Source organism: Natator depressus, chromosome 1 (assembly GCF_965152275.1).
Source record: "Natator depressus isolate rNatDep1 chromosome 1, rNatDep2.hap1, whole genome shotgun sequence".
NCBI classification, from domain to species: Eukaryota; Metazoa; Chordata; order Testudines; family Cheloniidae; genus Natator; species Natator depressus.
In genome coordinates, this window is record NC_134234.1 from 52769122 (window position 1) to 52786875 (window position 17754).

The 17754-nt window shown below is 40.3% G+C and overlaps 1 protein-coding gene across 1 annotated transcript in view; it reads right to left on the reverse strand.

Moving 5' to 3' along the window:
* TRPC4 (transient receptor potential cation channel subfamily C member 4) overlaps positions 1-17754 on the reverse strand; it is a 206058-nt gene that overhangs the window by 31973 nt on the left and 156331 nt on the right. Inside the window, exon 6 of the mRNA XM_074959934.1 lies at positions 8675-8814. Within this exon, the coding sequence (XP_074816035.1) occupies positions 8675-8814 (140 nt within the window). The remainder of the gene's footprint in view (positions 1-8674; positions 8815-17754) is intronic.

Sequence of the window (17754 nt, forward strand, 5' to 3'; positions counted from 1 at the left end):
GGTAGATACACTGGAGGGTAGGGATAGGATACAGGAGGCCTAGACAAATGAGAGGATTGGGCCAAAAGAAATCTGATGAGGTTCAACAAGGACAAGTGCAGAGTCCTGCACTTAGCATGGAAGAATCCCATGCATTGCTACATTTTAGGGACCGAGTGGCTACGCAGCAGTTCTGCAGAAAAGGACCTAGGGGTTACAGTGGATGAGAAGCTGGATATGAGTCAACAATGTGCCCTTGTTGCCAAGAAGGCTAACGGCATTTTGGGCTGTATAAGTAGGAGCATTGTCAGCAGATCGAGGGACGTGATCGTTCCCCTCTATTCGACATTGGTGAGGCCTCATCTGGAGTACTGTGTCCAGTTTTGGTCCCCACACTACAAGCAGGATGTGGAAAAATTGGAAAGAGTCCAGCGGAGGGCAACAAAAATGATTAGGGGGCTGGAGCACATGACTTATGAGAGGCTGAGGGAACTGGGATTATTTAGTCTGCAGAAGAGAATAATGAGGGGGGATTTGATAGCTGCTTTCAACTACCTGAAAGGGGGTTCCAAAGAGGATGGATCTAGACCAGTGGTTCCCAAGCTTGTTCCACCGCTTGTGAAGGGAAAGTCCCTGGCGGGCCGGGCCAGTTTGTTTACCTGCCACATCCGCAGGTTCGGCCAATTGTGGCTCCCAGTGGCCGCGGTTCACTGCTCCAGGCCAATGGGAGCTACTGGAAGCAGCGGCCAGTACATCCCTCAGCCTGCACTGCTTCCAGCAGCTCCCATTGGCCTGGAGCAGCAAACCGCGGCCACTGGAAGCCGTGATCAGCCTAACCTGCGGACGCAGCAGGTAAACAAACCTGCCTGGCCTGCCAGGGGCTTTCCCTGCACAAGCGGCGGAACAAGTTAGGGAGCCACTGATCTAGACTGTTCTCAGTGGTAGCAGATGACAGAACAAGGAGTAATGGTCTCAAGTTGCAGTGGGGGAGGTTTAGGTTGGATATTAGAAAAAACTTTTTCACTAGGAGGGTGGTGAAGCACTGGAATAGGTTACCCAGGGAGGTGGTGGAATCTCCTTCGTTAGAGGTTTTTAAGGTCAGGCTTGACAAAGCCCTGGCTGGGATGATTTAGTTGGGGATTGGTCCTGCTTTGAGCACGGGGTTGGACTAAATGACCTCCTGAAGTCCCTTCCAACCCTGATATTCCATGATACTATGATTCTATGATAGTTGCAGCTCTGCTATTGACCATCTGTCTGACCTTAATCAAATCACGTATGACTCTTGGTATCTCAGTTTCCTCATCTATAATAAAGGGATAAATATTTTTCCTACCTCTGTAAAATGCTTTGAAATTCTTGGATGAAAGGTACTACATAAATTCAAATTATTGTTATTAGGACATGTATGTCACAATTTGTACTGTACATTTCAGAGAACCAGTAGAGAAAAACAGAATAATCAGCCAAAAGATGTTAAACAACAATGAAACTGAAGCACAGAAAATATATTTTTTCTTACTGTGCAGTTAATACTCCAGTGAAAGTGAATGTCTGATTTTCGGAATTGGCCAAATATAATATATAAAATGGTCAAAACCATTTTACAATGGCAGAGAGATGGGCTAAGCATCCCAGTGTTTGAAGCATGATATTTATGGGAAAAAAACCCATCCTTGTACTAATTAGCAGAGTAGATTCAATGTGGAAATGATTGAGACAATAAATGTAGTTTATATTTAGAATCACTTTTCAGGATAGAACTGCACTCTGAATATCACCTCTGCCCCCAAAGTGATAGAATTACATAGCATTTCATGCTAATGGGTGAGAGCCACTTATTTAGTGACATCAGCTGTGTGCAATCTCTTATGTAGCTGAAAACACACAGTAATGGAAGCCATGCTTCATTTTAATAAAACATTAAAAGCATCCTTGGGTGTAATGCATCAAAGTGAGAGAAGTAGTACTTGACTTAGCAGTGCAAAACATACTGTAGTTTCAAAATATAAACAGAATCCTTTGTTTTGCAGCATAAATAGTTCTATTTGTATTTATAATCCTCAGTCGAAGCAGCTACATCCCTTAAAATGAATCATGCCTTTATGAACTTAAAATGTATGAGACTACAATTCATTTAGAACTATGTGACATTTAACTTGTCTGTTGGTATATAAACAGGTATAAGAGACCAGAGACCAGATCTTCAAAGGTATTTAGGCACCTAACTCTTTTGAGGATCTGGACCCTGGTCCTCAGATGAACATAAGACACACTTAGCACTGGGGTGGAAGAATGGGCAAAAAAGGCTTTAAGATATCCTTTTGCATTGTCCCAATCCTGGACCCAACTAGGGGCTACTCCAGTCCCTGATGTAATTTAGAGCAGCCTATAGGCTGCGCTAAATTACATTCAGCTGCTTGCAGCCTCAAAGGTTTGTTATCAGCCAGGATTTTTTCTTCCAGCAATTAACTCTTTTTTCCCCCAGGGAGTAGCATCGAGCTGCTATGCCTCTTATACAAGGAAGCTGGTTAAGATGGGTGCCTGGCTGTGTTGTGCCACTAGAGTGGAACACATCTGAGAACAGGTGGAACACATTTGAGAATGGGGCCTATATAATTATTTCAGTAAATACAGGCAAAACTATATTTCAGAAAAAAATAGTCATGCAGCATTTAGCAAATGAAAGTAAAGGTCATATGTTATAACACATTGGTACTGTTTGTAATTCTTGGTCCTCATTTATTGTACAACTGGAAAACAATCATACTTTAAGAATCTGAAACGAATGTGATTGATTAATCAATTAACCACTCATTATTTCAGTTGCTTATATCAGATGCATTATTTATATACTCTGATTTAATCATTTTACCAAAGGAAAGGTAAAAAAAAGCAAGGACAAAAAAGCTAGTTGGCTTTAAAAATCACAAATATAACAAAACAAATAATTGCAGAATTAAAGGTAATATTTTATGCACTACTGTGTTTACAATTTGAGTCTGATTAGCATCATAACACTAATTGGGAGGGTAATGGATGCATATTACTTCAGACACCATCACCTTGGAATCTGATTACAGGAGGCAGAAACTGCCCGGGAGATGAAAGGATTATTATGGTTTCAAATTAATATTGTTCTAAAAGGAAAAATTGGATGTCTACAATGCTTTAGAAAGGTTTGCATTACCAATGAGGTTGTTATTTTGCATTTTGGACCAGTAAAAAGGCTATTTCCTGGTCACTGTATATGAAACTGTGTCTGCCCATCAAAGCACGTTCCATTAGCTTTCTGAATAAAAGGGGGCAGATTTTTCTCCGCCTTTTCAAATACCTTTGCTCTACCTGAGTAATGGACAGGGACTCAAATCTGGCCAGAGCTGCCTAGGTGAAAATTCCCTTAGAAGCTCTGAGTGGGTGTGAAATCAGCACAAGCAGCTACTATGCAACCCATCCCCTCCCCACCCTGTTGAGATGCAGTGGTTCCCAAACTGTTGGTTGCAATTCCAAATGGGGTTGTGCCATTAGTAGATGGGGTTGCAGGTCCAAGGGACCAGATTTGGCCCACGAGATGATGCCATCTGCCCCTGAACGTGTCCGGACCACCTCCTCAAACCTGCGCTGGGAGGCTGCCATTTTGTAGATCTAATTGCAGCCTCCTCATTGCGGGCCCTTGCACGTATGGTGCATGCATTTTGTAAAATGGCAGCCTCCTGGTGTGTTGTGTGTACAGCAGGTCTCGACACATGAGGAGGTGGCTGTGTGGATACCATTTGCCGCATCAGGCTGTGCAAGCATCCAGCTGGGAGACTTGAATCCAGAAGATGCTTATCTGCGGGCAGCAGCCTTCTCAACAGAGCATCCTCTCTGCTTGAGCGGGTAGGAACCTGTGCTAGCTTTTTCTGAGAGGGAATCTGCAGCAGCTTGTGAGCTCCTTAAGGCAGGGTCCATATCTTTTTATGCTACCCTGAGTAGCCTTGTGGCACTCAAGCATAAAGAATCATTGTAAGTCACTCTCTCTGTGCTGCCGTAGTATCAGCACACAGGGCCTTCCTAAGTCCTGGCCTCATCTGCTTAACAATGAATTCCGTTTTCTGACTTGTGAGATGAGGCACAATGGACTTGTTTTTACGCAGAGTATCTGCTTCATCCTCCAGCAGTGAGTCTAGTAATGCACTTATGTGCGAAAAACAAGAGTGCAAGAAATGTGCTGGCAGATATGGTGAGGCTTTGCATATGGCTTCACCAATGTTTTTGTCAAGAGCGAAGAAAGGCCAAAATGCCTACTATGTCACATAGCATTATCTAGCAAAAGCCTGAAGCCTAATAAACTTAAATGACCTTTGTTAGCCTTTCACAGGGAACACATAGGAAAACCAAGGTCATTTTTCCAGAGTTGGAAAGAACTTTCAGCTCAACAAGTGCAATTCAAGAGAGCCCTGTCCGTCTCTGACCACACACAAAAGGCATCATCTGAAGTGAGTTACTGCCTTGTGCAGGCCAAGTCTTACATAATTGGAGAGACTTTGATTTTGCCAGATGAAATTGATATGGTGAAGATAATGTGTGGAGAAACTGAGGAAATAAATTCAAAGACATATTATTTTCCAACAACACAGTGAATTGAAGGATTAAGGTGATAGCAGCAGAACAGGAAAACACACTGGTGGAGAGTCTGAAAAACACAGGTGTTTTTGTTCTTCAAGATGGTGTGAGCGCTGAGGGTCCTGATGCATATTTCTTTGCTTTTGTGAAATACATGGGAAGGTGCAATCCTTGAAGACACTCTGTTCTTTCTCCCTCTTCCTGGACACAAGCCAGCACAAGGAATGTTCGATGTACTACATGGCTCCATGCAAAACAAAAATGTTCTGGGTGATCACATTGTAGGCTTTTGCACAGAGGGAGCTTGGTCTATTGCAGGCCACCAGCAGGTCTGCATGCCTTGGTAAAGAAAGTTGCTCTGTCTGCTCTGTGGACTCACTACATGATTCACAAAGACCGATAGGCATGTAAAGCTCTGAGTCCAGAGGTAGGTGAAGTTTTGCAGTATCATCTATTGTGAACTACATCAAGACTCAGCCTCTTTGCATGCATCTGTTTGCAAAACTGTGTGAAGACATGGGATCTGATCATGACATGTTTTTATTCCAAACTGAAGCTCGCTGAGGAAAAGTACTGGGATGATTTTTTGAACTGAGAGACAAGCAACGGACTGGAAAAAGAGTGAATTTGTTGATTTTTTAGGTGACCAAAGGAAGATATGCCTTCCTGGCTAAGTCACAGACATATTTAGGAAACTGAATGAAGTGCATACAGGTCTGCAAGGAAAGAACACCCACATTCTTCAGCTGAAAGAAAAGGAGTACTTGTGACTAGTTGGAGTACTACAGGAGTACTACAGGCCAGTCAGCCTCACCTCACTCCCCGGAAAAATCATGGAGCAGGTCCTCAAGGAATCAATCCTGAAGCACTTACATGAGAGGAAAGTGATCAGGAACAGTCAGCATGGATTCACCAAGGGAAGGTCATGCCTGACTAATCTAATCGCCTTCTATGATGAGATTACTGATTCTGTGGATGAAGGGAAAGCAGTGGATGTATTGTTTCTTGACTTTAGCAAAGCTTTTGACATGGTCTCCCACAGTATTCTTGTCAGCAAGTTAAAGAAGTATGGGCTGGATGAATGTACTATAAGGTGGGTAGAAAGTTGGCTAGATTGTCGGGCTCAACGGGTAGTGATCAATGGCTCCATGTCTAGTTGGCAGCCGGTGTCAAGTGGAGTGCCCCAGGGGTTGGTCCTGGGGCCGGTTTTGTTCAATATCTTCATAAATGATCTGGAGGATGGTGTGGATTGCACTCTCAGCAAATTTGTGGATGATACTAAACTGGGAGGAGTGGTAGATACGCTGGAGGGCAGAGATAGGATACAGAGGGACCTAGACAAATTGGAGGATTGGGCCAAAAGAAACCTGATGAGGTTCAATAAGGATAAGTGCAGGGTCCTGCACTTAGGACGGAAGAACTCAATGCACAGCTACAGACTAGGGACCGAATGGCTAGGCAGCAGTTCTGCGGAAAAGGACCTAGGGGTTACAGTGGACGAGAAGCTGGATATGAGTCAGCAGTGTGCCCTTGTTGCCAAGAAGGCCAATGGCATTTTGGGATGTATAAGTAGGGGCATAGCGAGCAGATCAAGGGGCGTGATCGTTCCCCTCTATTCGACATTGGTGAGGCCTCATCTGGAGTACTGTGTCCAGTTTTGGGCCCCACACTACAAGAAGGATGTGGATAAATTGGAGAGAGTCCAGCGAAGGGCAACAAAAATGATTAGGGGTCTGGAACACATGACTTATGAGGAGAGGCTGAGGGAACTGGGATTGTTTAGTCTGCGGAAGAGAAGAATGAGGGGGGATTTGATAGCTGCTTTCAACTACCTGAGAGGTGGTTCCAGAGAGGATGGTTCTAGACTATTCTCAGTGGTAGAAGAGGACAGGACAAGGAGTAATGGTCTCAAGTTGCAGTGGGGGAGGTTTAGGTTGGATATTAGGAAAAACTTTTTCACTAGGAGGGTGGTGAAACACTGGAATGCGTTACCTAGGGAGGTGGTAGAATCTCCTTCCTTGGAAGTTTTTAAGGTCAGGCTTGACAAAGCCTTGGCTGGGATGATTTGATTGGGGATTGGTCCTGCTTTGAGCAGGGGGTTGGACTAGATGACCTCCTGAGGTCCCTTCCAACCCTGATATTCTATGATTCTATGATTCTATGACACCTTAGAGACTAACAAATTTATTTGAGCATAAGCTTTCGTGAGCTACAGCTCACTTCATTGGATGATTGACTCACAGGATTAATGAAGAAAATTGTTTTCTGGAAGAATAATCTATTAGAGACAAATTAGGAATCATTCCCACAGCTTTCTCATTTCCTGGCTGTCAATGAAATTATTGAGCCTCCCACACAGGTGATGGCTGAGCATCTCAGCCAGATGGAGGAACAGTTTGTATCCTTTCCCCTCAACTTGGACATGACAATGTATGATTGGGTGTGAAATACTTTCAGTGCAAGCCTGATACCATGGATTTGGCAACAGCTGAAATCGAATAGCTCATCAAAATATCCTCTGATCAATTCTTGCGAGTAACATATGCCCAACTTTCTCTCCCAGAATTCTGGTTCACTGTGAAGAATGACTATCCTGAATTCTCAGCACGCACCTTGAAAATGATGGTGACATTCATGAGCAGGTAATTGCGTGAAGCTGGATTCAGCGCACTTGTGTTCGTCAAGTCACAGTATCGCTCTACCATTGATGTCAAATTGGAGATTAGATATGCAATTTCTACCACATCACTGGACTTTGAGAAGCTGTGTTGCAACGTGCAAGCCCATGTGTCACATTAGCGAGCATTAAATATATTTAGTATGCAAACTTCTTGGATTACTTGGTCACTATGTTGTTTTGTTGTGGTTTGGGGTCACAGGAAACAGTAAGTGTGAAAATGGGGTCATGCAGGCAAAAATTTTAGAAACACCTGATGTGATAGAAGAGGGAGATGGCAGGTCAGGTGTGTGTAGGGCCACTGTTCCACTCTGCCAATTATCAACTGGGCATATGGACACTTATGAACCATCGCTGACGTAAATTAGAGAAGCTCCTGGGCTGCTCTAAACTTATGCCACAGCTGCAGCCAGAACAGCTGTGACTTGAGAATAGGGAGCTGTAATCAGCTCCTTTATGGATGCTCACTTTCTTCTTAGCCTATTGGATCCTGGCACAGGAGAGAATCTGGCCCTGTAGTATTGGACAGTTGATGGAAATAAACTTGAAGTCATTGAAATATAATGATGATAATGAATAATATAAATTAGAAAGTTACGTTGACTCAGAGGTGATTAGAGATGTGTGAAAGTGCTGACACATTTTTCTTGAAATGTAATTTGAATATATTTTTCTTTCATTCGAGACCATTTTGAAACTGGAATCTTTAATTTTTACAAGGAATGTCCATGAAATTGTGAATTCACATGGAAAACATGCAACCTTCAACTATTCATGCTTTTGAAACAAATGGATGTTTCTCTGGAAGAAAGTTCAAATATTAATAATGTCATATTTCTTATTCAAAAAATAGGACAATGGTGAGCCAAATGGACAAATTTAACCCAACAATGCTTCTATTATTTAGCCAAAATCTACAGTAAATTTCAGTTTATTGATGAAATTGGACTAAAAGCATTCAAAAATGTGAAAATCTTGCTTTTTGATATTTTTTAAGTTTTTATTTAAATTTTTCATGCAATCCTGATATGAGGTTGCATATTATTTATTAAACTACCTTGGTAATAAAGCTTCAGTAGAAAAAATTATGCAAGGACTATCTGAAATAAAATACATTTTTGTACAAATATCCATACCTAATAATAATAATGCTTGGCATTTTTATAGTACCTTACATCCAAACATCTCAAAATGCTTTACTGATCCTGAGGAATTAAGCCATCCAACATACCGTGGCACAGATAAAACCATTTTACAGATGGCAAAACTGACAGGTTAGTAAAGTGATTCATTGAGTCATTGTAGTAGTTTATCAATCTAAGACCCTTTAAAATATAGAAGCAAGTCAAAAAGTATAACCTTAGTTACTTAATATATTTGTTTATAAATATTAGCTAACAATAGAATGATTACCTTTGAAAATGCAACAATTTTCAAAGAAATTGTTGCCAAGTATAAGGCATTCATTACGAAATCCATTAGGTTCCACCAGTCATGAATGTAATCCTGTAGTCCACCATCCCACATCTGTTTAATTTCACCCCATATGAAACCTGTAAATATAAAAGAATTCATTCTAAGCATGGTTTTCAGAAGAATTGTATACAGATCAGTCATTTTAGACTTCATTTTCTGATTCATGTTTCCAAAATGCATTCACTAAGTAAGCGAGAACTGATTTGTCATTCATCTAAGCATACAGCTTCATTTTCTTTTGCTTTCCTTCTATAACTTTTTCATTGCATTCTAAAGAGTGTATAAAAAGTGGTCTAACATAGCAACTATTGCCATATTCTGTCCTTAGCTGTGTGTTCCAATGGATCCCAATGGAAACTGCATAACTGAAGAAACTGACCATTACAGTATTTCAATAGAAATTTATGCTATCATAGGTTATAGAGATTTCTACTTTGTTATCTACAATGGTAGGTAACAAATCTCCTATATCTTCTAAATCCTTAGTGTCATCAGCAAAATATTTCTAGCTGAAATATTAAAAAAACATAGAACATTCATTTTAAATCTGGTGATCTGGGAACTGTCTTCAGGTGTACTCCCCGTGTATCGCTTTTGACACAGTAATACAGAAATATTTACAGCCACTGGGAAGTGTTGCGTGTGATGTGAGCTCAAATGAACAGCTCCAAAGAAAGGCATGTGGAGACACTTTGAAGCTATAATAATTAAAGGCCTTCCTTGGGAGAATGTGCTGAATTAATGCTTGCATATTATGAGGCTCTAAAACACAGCATTTAAAATGTACATTTTACGTAAATATGTACAGTCTTTTGGTTAAAGATACCAGTGGAAGTTTCACATTTTTCAGTTTTACTTTCTTCTCTAAGTGAATTTAAATGTTCATTAAAGGTGCCAAGCTGACAGCAATGGAGACTGAAATCCTCTATTTACACTTGGGTGAAATACCCATATGTTGTTTATCACCTTTTCCTTAGTCGTCTCTTTCAATAGCATTAGGCAGAGGCCTGACGAGCTCTGTACCAATAAACTCTATAATTAGGAATTGCCTTTTGGTCATAATCAGTATTTTCACCTAAGGTGGCTACATGGAGGAGACGTCAGACTCAACTCCAAGGAGGCATTGCCTCTTTTGCCTTCATTGGTGCCAAAGATAGTTTTGTTATGTTTTTCCCTGACATCAGAAAATAAAGGGCCTGATACACACAGTGCTGGTAAGAAACTAATCTTTGTTCCCCTACCACATGTTATAAGTCAGGGTTACAAAAAGTTTGAACGTTGTCAGATGGCAGGACTCAGGGTACATAGACGGCACCGGTTACTGCTACATCATAGTGCAGAGATGCTGTCCACTTATATAAGGGAAGGAACATCCCCTTTAAAGAGATACCCGACCCATTATAGCTGTGCTGCTGAATGTCAGTCACTTTGGAGTGGGGAGATTGGAGTGTGACCAGGGACCTCTTCTTGCCAACTGGCAGAGGGCATAAGGGGTGCAGAGGAGTTTACAGGGATCCCCAGGGTCTGATATCTACATTATAGTGAAAGTCTCTCTTGAGAGCCATTAACACACCAGTCCTCATAACCACTGCAAAATGTATGTAAGGATAATATTTAAAGAGTTTTGTATTTATACTGGAAATTATGTTCTTAAGGTCTGCAAGTAAAGCAGGTCACCAGGAGGTGACAAGCATGTTCCTTTCAGACAGGAGGTAACAGACATTTTTCGCTCTGTTTGGTTATATGTAAATTGAGTACTATATGCTTCACAATGGAAGGCTATTTACACACTGAGCCAGGTTCTTGCAGAACGTACAAGAAGCCTTCAGGAAAAAACAGTCAGTGGGAAGTCAGAGGGGCCTCCTGTTTATGAGTAAAGACAATGCATTTTTGGAATATATCTAGGGGTATGGGGATGTGTCCATATTCTTCACCTAGGAGACAAGCTGCCAGCATGCATGTTTTACGTACCAAGGGTCACAGACAGACAGACTGTAAAATACTGGGAGAAAGACTCTGAGGTGAGCTAAACTCTACAGGCCCTGAAAATATCTTGTTAGATAAGTCTAGACTCTACAATGCGTGTTATTTTATATGTAATCATTTGGTTCCATTAATTCTACTTGCTTCTTCTTGAATCTCTAGTCTTCGTTAAATAAACAATTTCTTTGTTAAATAAACAAGACGTCCTCATGCTAAAGGCAGGTGATAGTGAGGTGCCTTACAACCAAGGTACCCCTAGGAAGCATCACACTCAGTCATCCTCTCTTCAAAGGACTGAGTGATAGAGGTGCTAACCTCACTAAGAGACCTTGAATTTGGCTTTGTCAAGGTTCCTTCCTCACTCTGAACTCTAAGGTACAGATGTGGGGACCTGCATGAAAGACCCCCTAAGCTTATTCTTACCAGCTTAGATTAAAAACTTCCCCAAGGTACAAACTTTGCCTTGTCCTTGAACCGTATGCTGCCACCACCAAGCGTTTTAAACAAAGAACAGGGAAAGAGCCCACTTGGAGACGTCTTCCCCCAAAATATTCCCCCAAGCCTTACCCCCCCCCTTTCCTGGGGAAGGTTTGATAAGAATCCTCACCAATTTGTACAGGTGAACACAGACCCAAACCCTTGGATCTTAAGAACAATGAAAAATCAATCAGGTTCTTAAAAGAAGAATTTTAATTAAAGAAAAGGTAAAAGAATCACCTCTATAAAATCAGGGTGGTAAATACCTTACAGGGTAATCAGATTCAAAACATAGAGGATCCCTCTAGGCAAAACCTTAAGTTACAAAAAGACACAAAAACGGGAATATACATTCCATCCAGCACAGCTTATTTTACCAGCCATTAAACAAAAGGAAATCTAATGCATGTTCTGGCTAGATTACTTACTAATTTAACAGGAGTGGTAAGTCTGCATTCCTGATCTGTTCCCAGCAAAAGCCTCACACAGACAGACAGAACCCTTTGTTCACCCCCCTCCAGATTTGAAAGTATCTTGTCCCCTCATTGGTCATTTTGGGTCAGGTGTCAGAGAGGTTATCTTAGCTTCTTAACCCTTTACAGGTGAAAGGGTTTTTCCTATGGGCAGGAGGGATTTAAAGGTGTTTACCCTTCCCTTTATATTTATGACAGGCTTGCTGTTGGGAAATTTGACCAGATTCAAGGATAGAGACAATTGTGTAAATGGAAAGACCCCAGCACAAGGAGGCCTTAGAGATTCATGGCTATATCAACCTAAATAATTTTTTCTCTAATTCTTATCAGTTAAGTGTTCCACTTAGTATACTGCTTGAGGACAATGCAGAATGGCACTGGGATGATTAGTAAGACAAAAGTTTATGGGAACTAAAATAAAGTGGTCATGGAAGCATCGCTGCTGAAATAATTTGACATTACAAACAGCCTAAGATCTGAGTTGACACAACCTCACAAAGGCTGGGGGCTGTTTTTTCTGGCAGACAATAACTTAATGACAAATGCTTTCAAAGCATTATCTAAACTACAACAGAACTATGTCCAGACGGTTCATAAAAGAAATTAAAAATAGCTAGCATTTCTTTGTCAGTTTTATGAGTTTATGGGCAGAAAGCAGCCATATTACAGAAACCATTGTTCCAAGCACTGCCTCGGTTTCAGAAAATGATCATGAAATTGCAAATAGTCTCTTTAATTATGAAATTCAGGTCTCATAACGGCATTCTTAAGGCAGAAATGCTTTCAAGAGGGCCTATAAAGAGCTTGACTTTTAAACTCTTGTCTGTCATCTTTATAATCTGATGCTGGAGCATAAAGATAGAAAGCTGAAAGAGCTTGGGCACTGCAAATACATGCTGAGATGATGAACACACATTAGATGAAACATTTGTTCACTTTTAAGTGGATTGCAAGCCAGAAAAGGAACAAGCTGTATGCAGTTCAATAGAAGACAGCAGATATAGTGGAGACCCAAAGCTGGCTGCTTACCACTAAAGCAGAAAACTGGTGAATGGGACTTTGTCTTGAGGCCAACTTGAGAATTATAATGTATAAAACCAGAGCTGGTCAATAATGGGAAATTTAAAAAAAAGTTTTTTGACAAAAAAAAAGAGAAGAAATTTAAAAATTCAAATATTTTTGGTTTTTCAAAAAATACTGTTTTGTTGTTTCAGATTTTTGTAAAATTTTCAGGTTTAGAAAAATTGGGGATTTCGTTGTCTGAAATTGAAAAATGTCACCAAAAAACCCCACAGTGTTTACTGAAACACCTAAAAAAATTCAGTTTCCAGAAAATCAAAATATGTGTAGTTTTCATTTTTCCTGGAAAAACTAAAACAAAAAATATTCAAAGGAAACAAAAATTTCCAAAAAAGTTTTTATCTTCTTTGAAAAGCCATTTTTCTGACTGAAAAACAGTTTTAACAACAACAACAACAAAAATCAAACGGCTCTTAAAAAAAACTAGATTCAGCTTAATTTTAAGAAAAGGACATTTCGTTATTTTGATACTTGTTTTTAAAATAAAAAAAATACTGTTATCCATTTTTATCTACCAAACACAAACAGCACAGACAATAGCAATACAAGTTTCCTTGCACGGCCTCACCAATGTGACTCTAATGGGGGAAGGGTAGTTCAGTCTCTGGCTTGTTTTATTCCTTGGCATCTATGGTGAGAGTGCCAATTAATTAAGGTATCAAATGTTGTAATGTTTTGGGTGATGAAGATATCCATCCACTAAGGTTTGGGTTGAGACCAAAATCTCCTTTCACGTAAACTCCCAAATACATGTCAGATTATAAAAATTTTTGGTCACGGATGATTAATCCCATTATTAATGAATCTCCTAAATCATTCACCATAAATTTTACTTTTAAACAACACTTTATCCCCCATTTCCCATTAGAACAATTAATCAATTACAAAGTAATGATATATAAATTGACAAAAATAATCAGATGCATCTTGGTTAAATCCCCTTTCAGAAAGCAAATCCAGAATGATTACAAAATAAAATAGATTCTCAAGCATGTGTGGAAACTTCATGAAAATGTTATCCTGTCTCCACAACACAAAACTGCTTTCTGTTGTTTATAAGTATATTCCAAAATTCTCAAAGTCATGACTAATGTCTCATTGTATATATTAATGTCAGGACTGGTGGAAAAAGAAGCAAGAGAAACAATATTTTGAACTAGTAAAAATACTTTTGGATTTTAAAAAATATCTGTGGATCCCATTCAGATGCTGGTTCCCACCTTTCCCACAATTGGCCAGCCACTCTGTTGCTATATCGCTTTGCACAACATCAAATGATGGGAAGTAAGATGCAAGGGTACTATCAAGATTTGCAACAGTGAATCTCTGACATGCCAAGTTCAACTACTGCCTTCAGGTAGGTTTATGACAAAACATTTTTTATGAAGCTGTAAAATAGTTCAGCTGATGAACTTACCTTTGATAGTTATTCACAGGTAAAAAAGCTCATTAAGATCCAGAGCCAATGCCCATTAAAATGAAGGGGAATCTTTCTACTGTCTTCAATGGCAGCTGGATCTTCCCCCTAAAAGGCCCTCCTTTTCACAGGTCTATTTTACATCTAGCACAATGAACTACTTTTCACATATGGAATACGAAGCCAAGAAGAGATGGATTAAAGGGACAGTATGGTCTAGTGAATTGAGCATGGGACTCAAAGCGAGCCATAATGGTGTTTTAATCCCTGCTCTGCCACTAAATCACCATTTGGACCTACGCAGGCCCTTTTTGCCTTCACTTTCCTATTTTCATACTTCAAGCCGGAGATGTGATTCCCAGCTCCAGGGGACATAATCACGCTAACTCTGGTTGAGCTAGCTTGGTAACAATAAAACGTAGCTGTGGCAGCATGGGTGGTGGGAGGGACCAGCAGCCCCGAATGTGTACCTAGGTATGGGTGGTATTAAATATGCATACTGCACAGGGATGTACTTGCAAGTGCTAACAGCTCGGGCAATCTGCTTTGAACAGTCCACAAAATATTTAGAGCTCAATTCAATCACCTGTAATGATATGGAGTAGTACCTTAGCACATGATTTTGGTCCAATTGTTGAACTACTTACATAGTGGGGTACTACTCAGTGCAAGTATAGGCAGTAGTATTGAGCCCTTAACCATTTGCTAAGATAGCTAAAATCTTTTAGGGGTGTGACAGGGTGCTTGCTAGGAAACCCTGAGCCAGCCCTCTGTCACGGCAGCTCCAATCAGGAAAGGGGAATTGGAGCTGGCTGAGTAAGCCCAGGCCAAACTTGCAAATAGGGGACAGCTGCCAGCCTCGCTAGCCAGGGCCTGCATAAAGGCTGGCAGGAAGGAAGCCAGGAGAAGAGGAAAGGGAGGAGCTAGGGAGTTAGAGGCTGCTCTCCCCTGCTGGCTGCAAAAGCTAGCAGTCCCTGAGGCTGTGAGCCTGACGCTGTCTGTAGCTACAAGGTGGTGGGAACTTGTACTGTAAATAAAGAGCATGGGTGATTGCACCAAAGCAGAGGTCTCAGGCTGATCTGTGGGTGCTGAAGTGGCAGAAAATAGAGGGGCCCACTTGCGCGCATTACAGGGGGATTGTCTCTTAAATAATTAATTAAATAAAATAAGAATCCTGCCATTTTCTGTACTCTGGCACTTTCCAAAACCAAGTATATAGATATAGTAGTTACATTAAAAATACATTGAAAATCCTTTGCCAAAATGTTACTATCAAACACATAGGCATTGTTGTTGATAACTATAGCGGTAGCTGTAATGAGACGTAACTTAGTACATCTGCCTTGCTTTAATTATGTTCCCTTTTTTTCCTCTCATTTTGTCATGCCACTGCAGTTCAAGGCTCTGGCAAAGAAATAATACATGAGATGATGGTGTCACAGTATTTCTGACCTGACAGACCAGAAGCAGTAACACTGAATATCTTGTGAAATTTCAGCTCAGTCTGGTATGGCTAACTGTTTTAGGAACCTTTGGGTTTTTCTGAAATGAACAGCCAAAACTTTTCAGATTTACCCATCTTGGGATCCTGTGAACTAGGAGGTGCCTCAGTGGGTTAAATGAAGTTTTCATGGTCTTGGGTATATCAAAGGCATCAATTTTTATGTTTATTTTGACATAAACTCGTAAGCCACTAGGGGCCAGATTTTTAAAGGTCTCTAGGTATCTGAAAACGCAGATCGATTTCTAGTGGGATTCTCAAAAGGGGCCTTGGCACTTTTGAGATTCCCACTAGAAATCGATCTGCATTTTCAGATACCCAGAGACCTTTAAAAAACTGGTCCTAGATGTTTTTGAAAGTATTCTTTGGTCAGCCTCTTGCAAAGGCCCTCCGTGTGCAGAGCTTTTGGTCGTGGCTAACTTATTTAGACTCTGCAGGATATGAGACGCCAGTAATAACCAAAAAAACAAAACAAAACAAAAACACAAAAAACCAGTATCTGAGTACGTTTCTTCAGGTTAATAAAGAAAACAACTTGTGCCATGGAGGCTACAAACAGAGTGTTTTATTAAACTACCCTGAGGATTCTAATTGAATAGACCTATTGAACAGACAGTAATTGCTGTATTCCTTTTCATTCTTTGACATCCTCAGCTGCTTTCTTTTGATTTACTGTCTAAATCTCATTTTAAGTGGTTCAGTAGTTTACAATCCAGGGAGGAGAAGACGTCTGCAGGAGCTAGCTGTGCCAGACTCTTGTTGGGAATGAGCTGTGGAAGTAAATTCTTCCTGTACCCTAATGCCAGGGTGAATGAATGGTTATTATTTGTCAGCGTTTCCAAACCTTCTTAAAATTCAGCCCCTTCATTTATATTTAGGTACCTAATTAGACTCTGGGAGATTATGGACCTACTCAGGCAAAAGGCAATGAGGGCTGAATCCTGAAAAGTACTGTGCACCCTTAATTCCCACTGGCTTCAATGGCAGTCAGGGTCCTCAGCACCTCACAGGATCAAGTTGTTAATTAACCAGTTGCTGAATATAACTAAAATTCATGACAACATCTAGCTAATATTTTAATCATCCATCCCTCTATCTATCTAATTGTATCCAAGTGGAACGGAAACAGACATGAACACATATTTCCCCACTATATAGACTGAATTGTGATGTATGCAAAAGTCTCACTCTATGGGGGGAAAACAGCAAAGTAGGAGAAATGGTTTTGATTTGACTTCAGAAATTCAGATGCAGGCTAGGGTTTAATTTTAAAAATCCATGTTTTCCCCTTTGGAAATGGTTAATTTGTGCCAGGAACAAGTTAATGAAGACTCTTAACTTTATGAAGGCAGAATTGGAAAATCTTTTTTACATATAACAATGTCTTCAGTGTCACAAATGGAGAAATACTGGAATTATTGCAAAAAATATAGTGAAGCAAACAATATTTTTGCACAGTGCCGCTGTTGACCCTTGCTCAACAAATGGGATATTGCTGCTTCCACACTCTCAGATATATTCTGCACAGAAGCCTGTATATAGCAATTTAAAACAAAATATGTCCTGCACTCCATGTAAGGTGTAAATCTTGCGGAATATGTTTTATAATCTTTTAAAGTTTCATTGGCATTGCTTGTGGCTTTAATATGCCGACCGTTATTCTGTTTATTTAACTTACAAATTAGTTTCTTGCTTTCACAAGATTCTACGGGGGATAAAAAGGGTAAACCTGGGCTTATATCTATATTACCTCAGAGAGCCTTAATTTTATACATATTAACATGGAGCCCAACAGTTCATTGCTACAATCCTATACTAATTAATTTATACACTTCTTGTTACTCTAATTAGTAATTACCGTGCTTCAGTGCCCGGTAAGCAATTTAATGGAGATATTCGTCTAGAATATTTATCATTTAAGAGTGGGATTTTCAAAAGAGCCTAAGGCTCAGATACTAAAAGGATCAATGGGAGGTAAATGCCTAAATACCTTTGAGGAGCTGGGCCCAAGTGATTTAGGAGCACAAACCCTGTTGCTTTTCAATGAAACTTGTGCTCCCAAGTCACTGTGGCACTTCTGAAAATC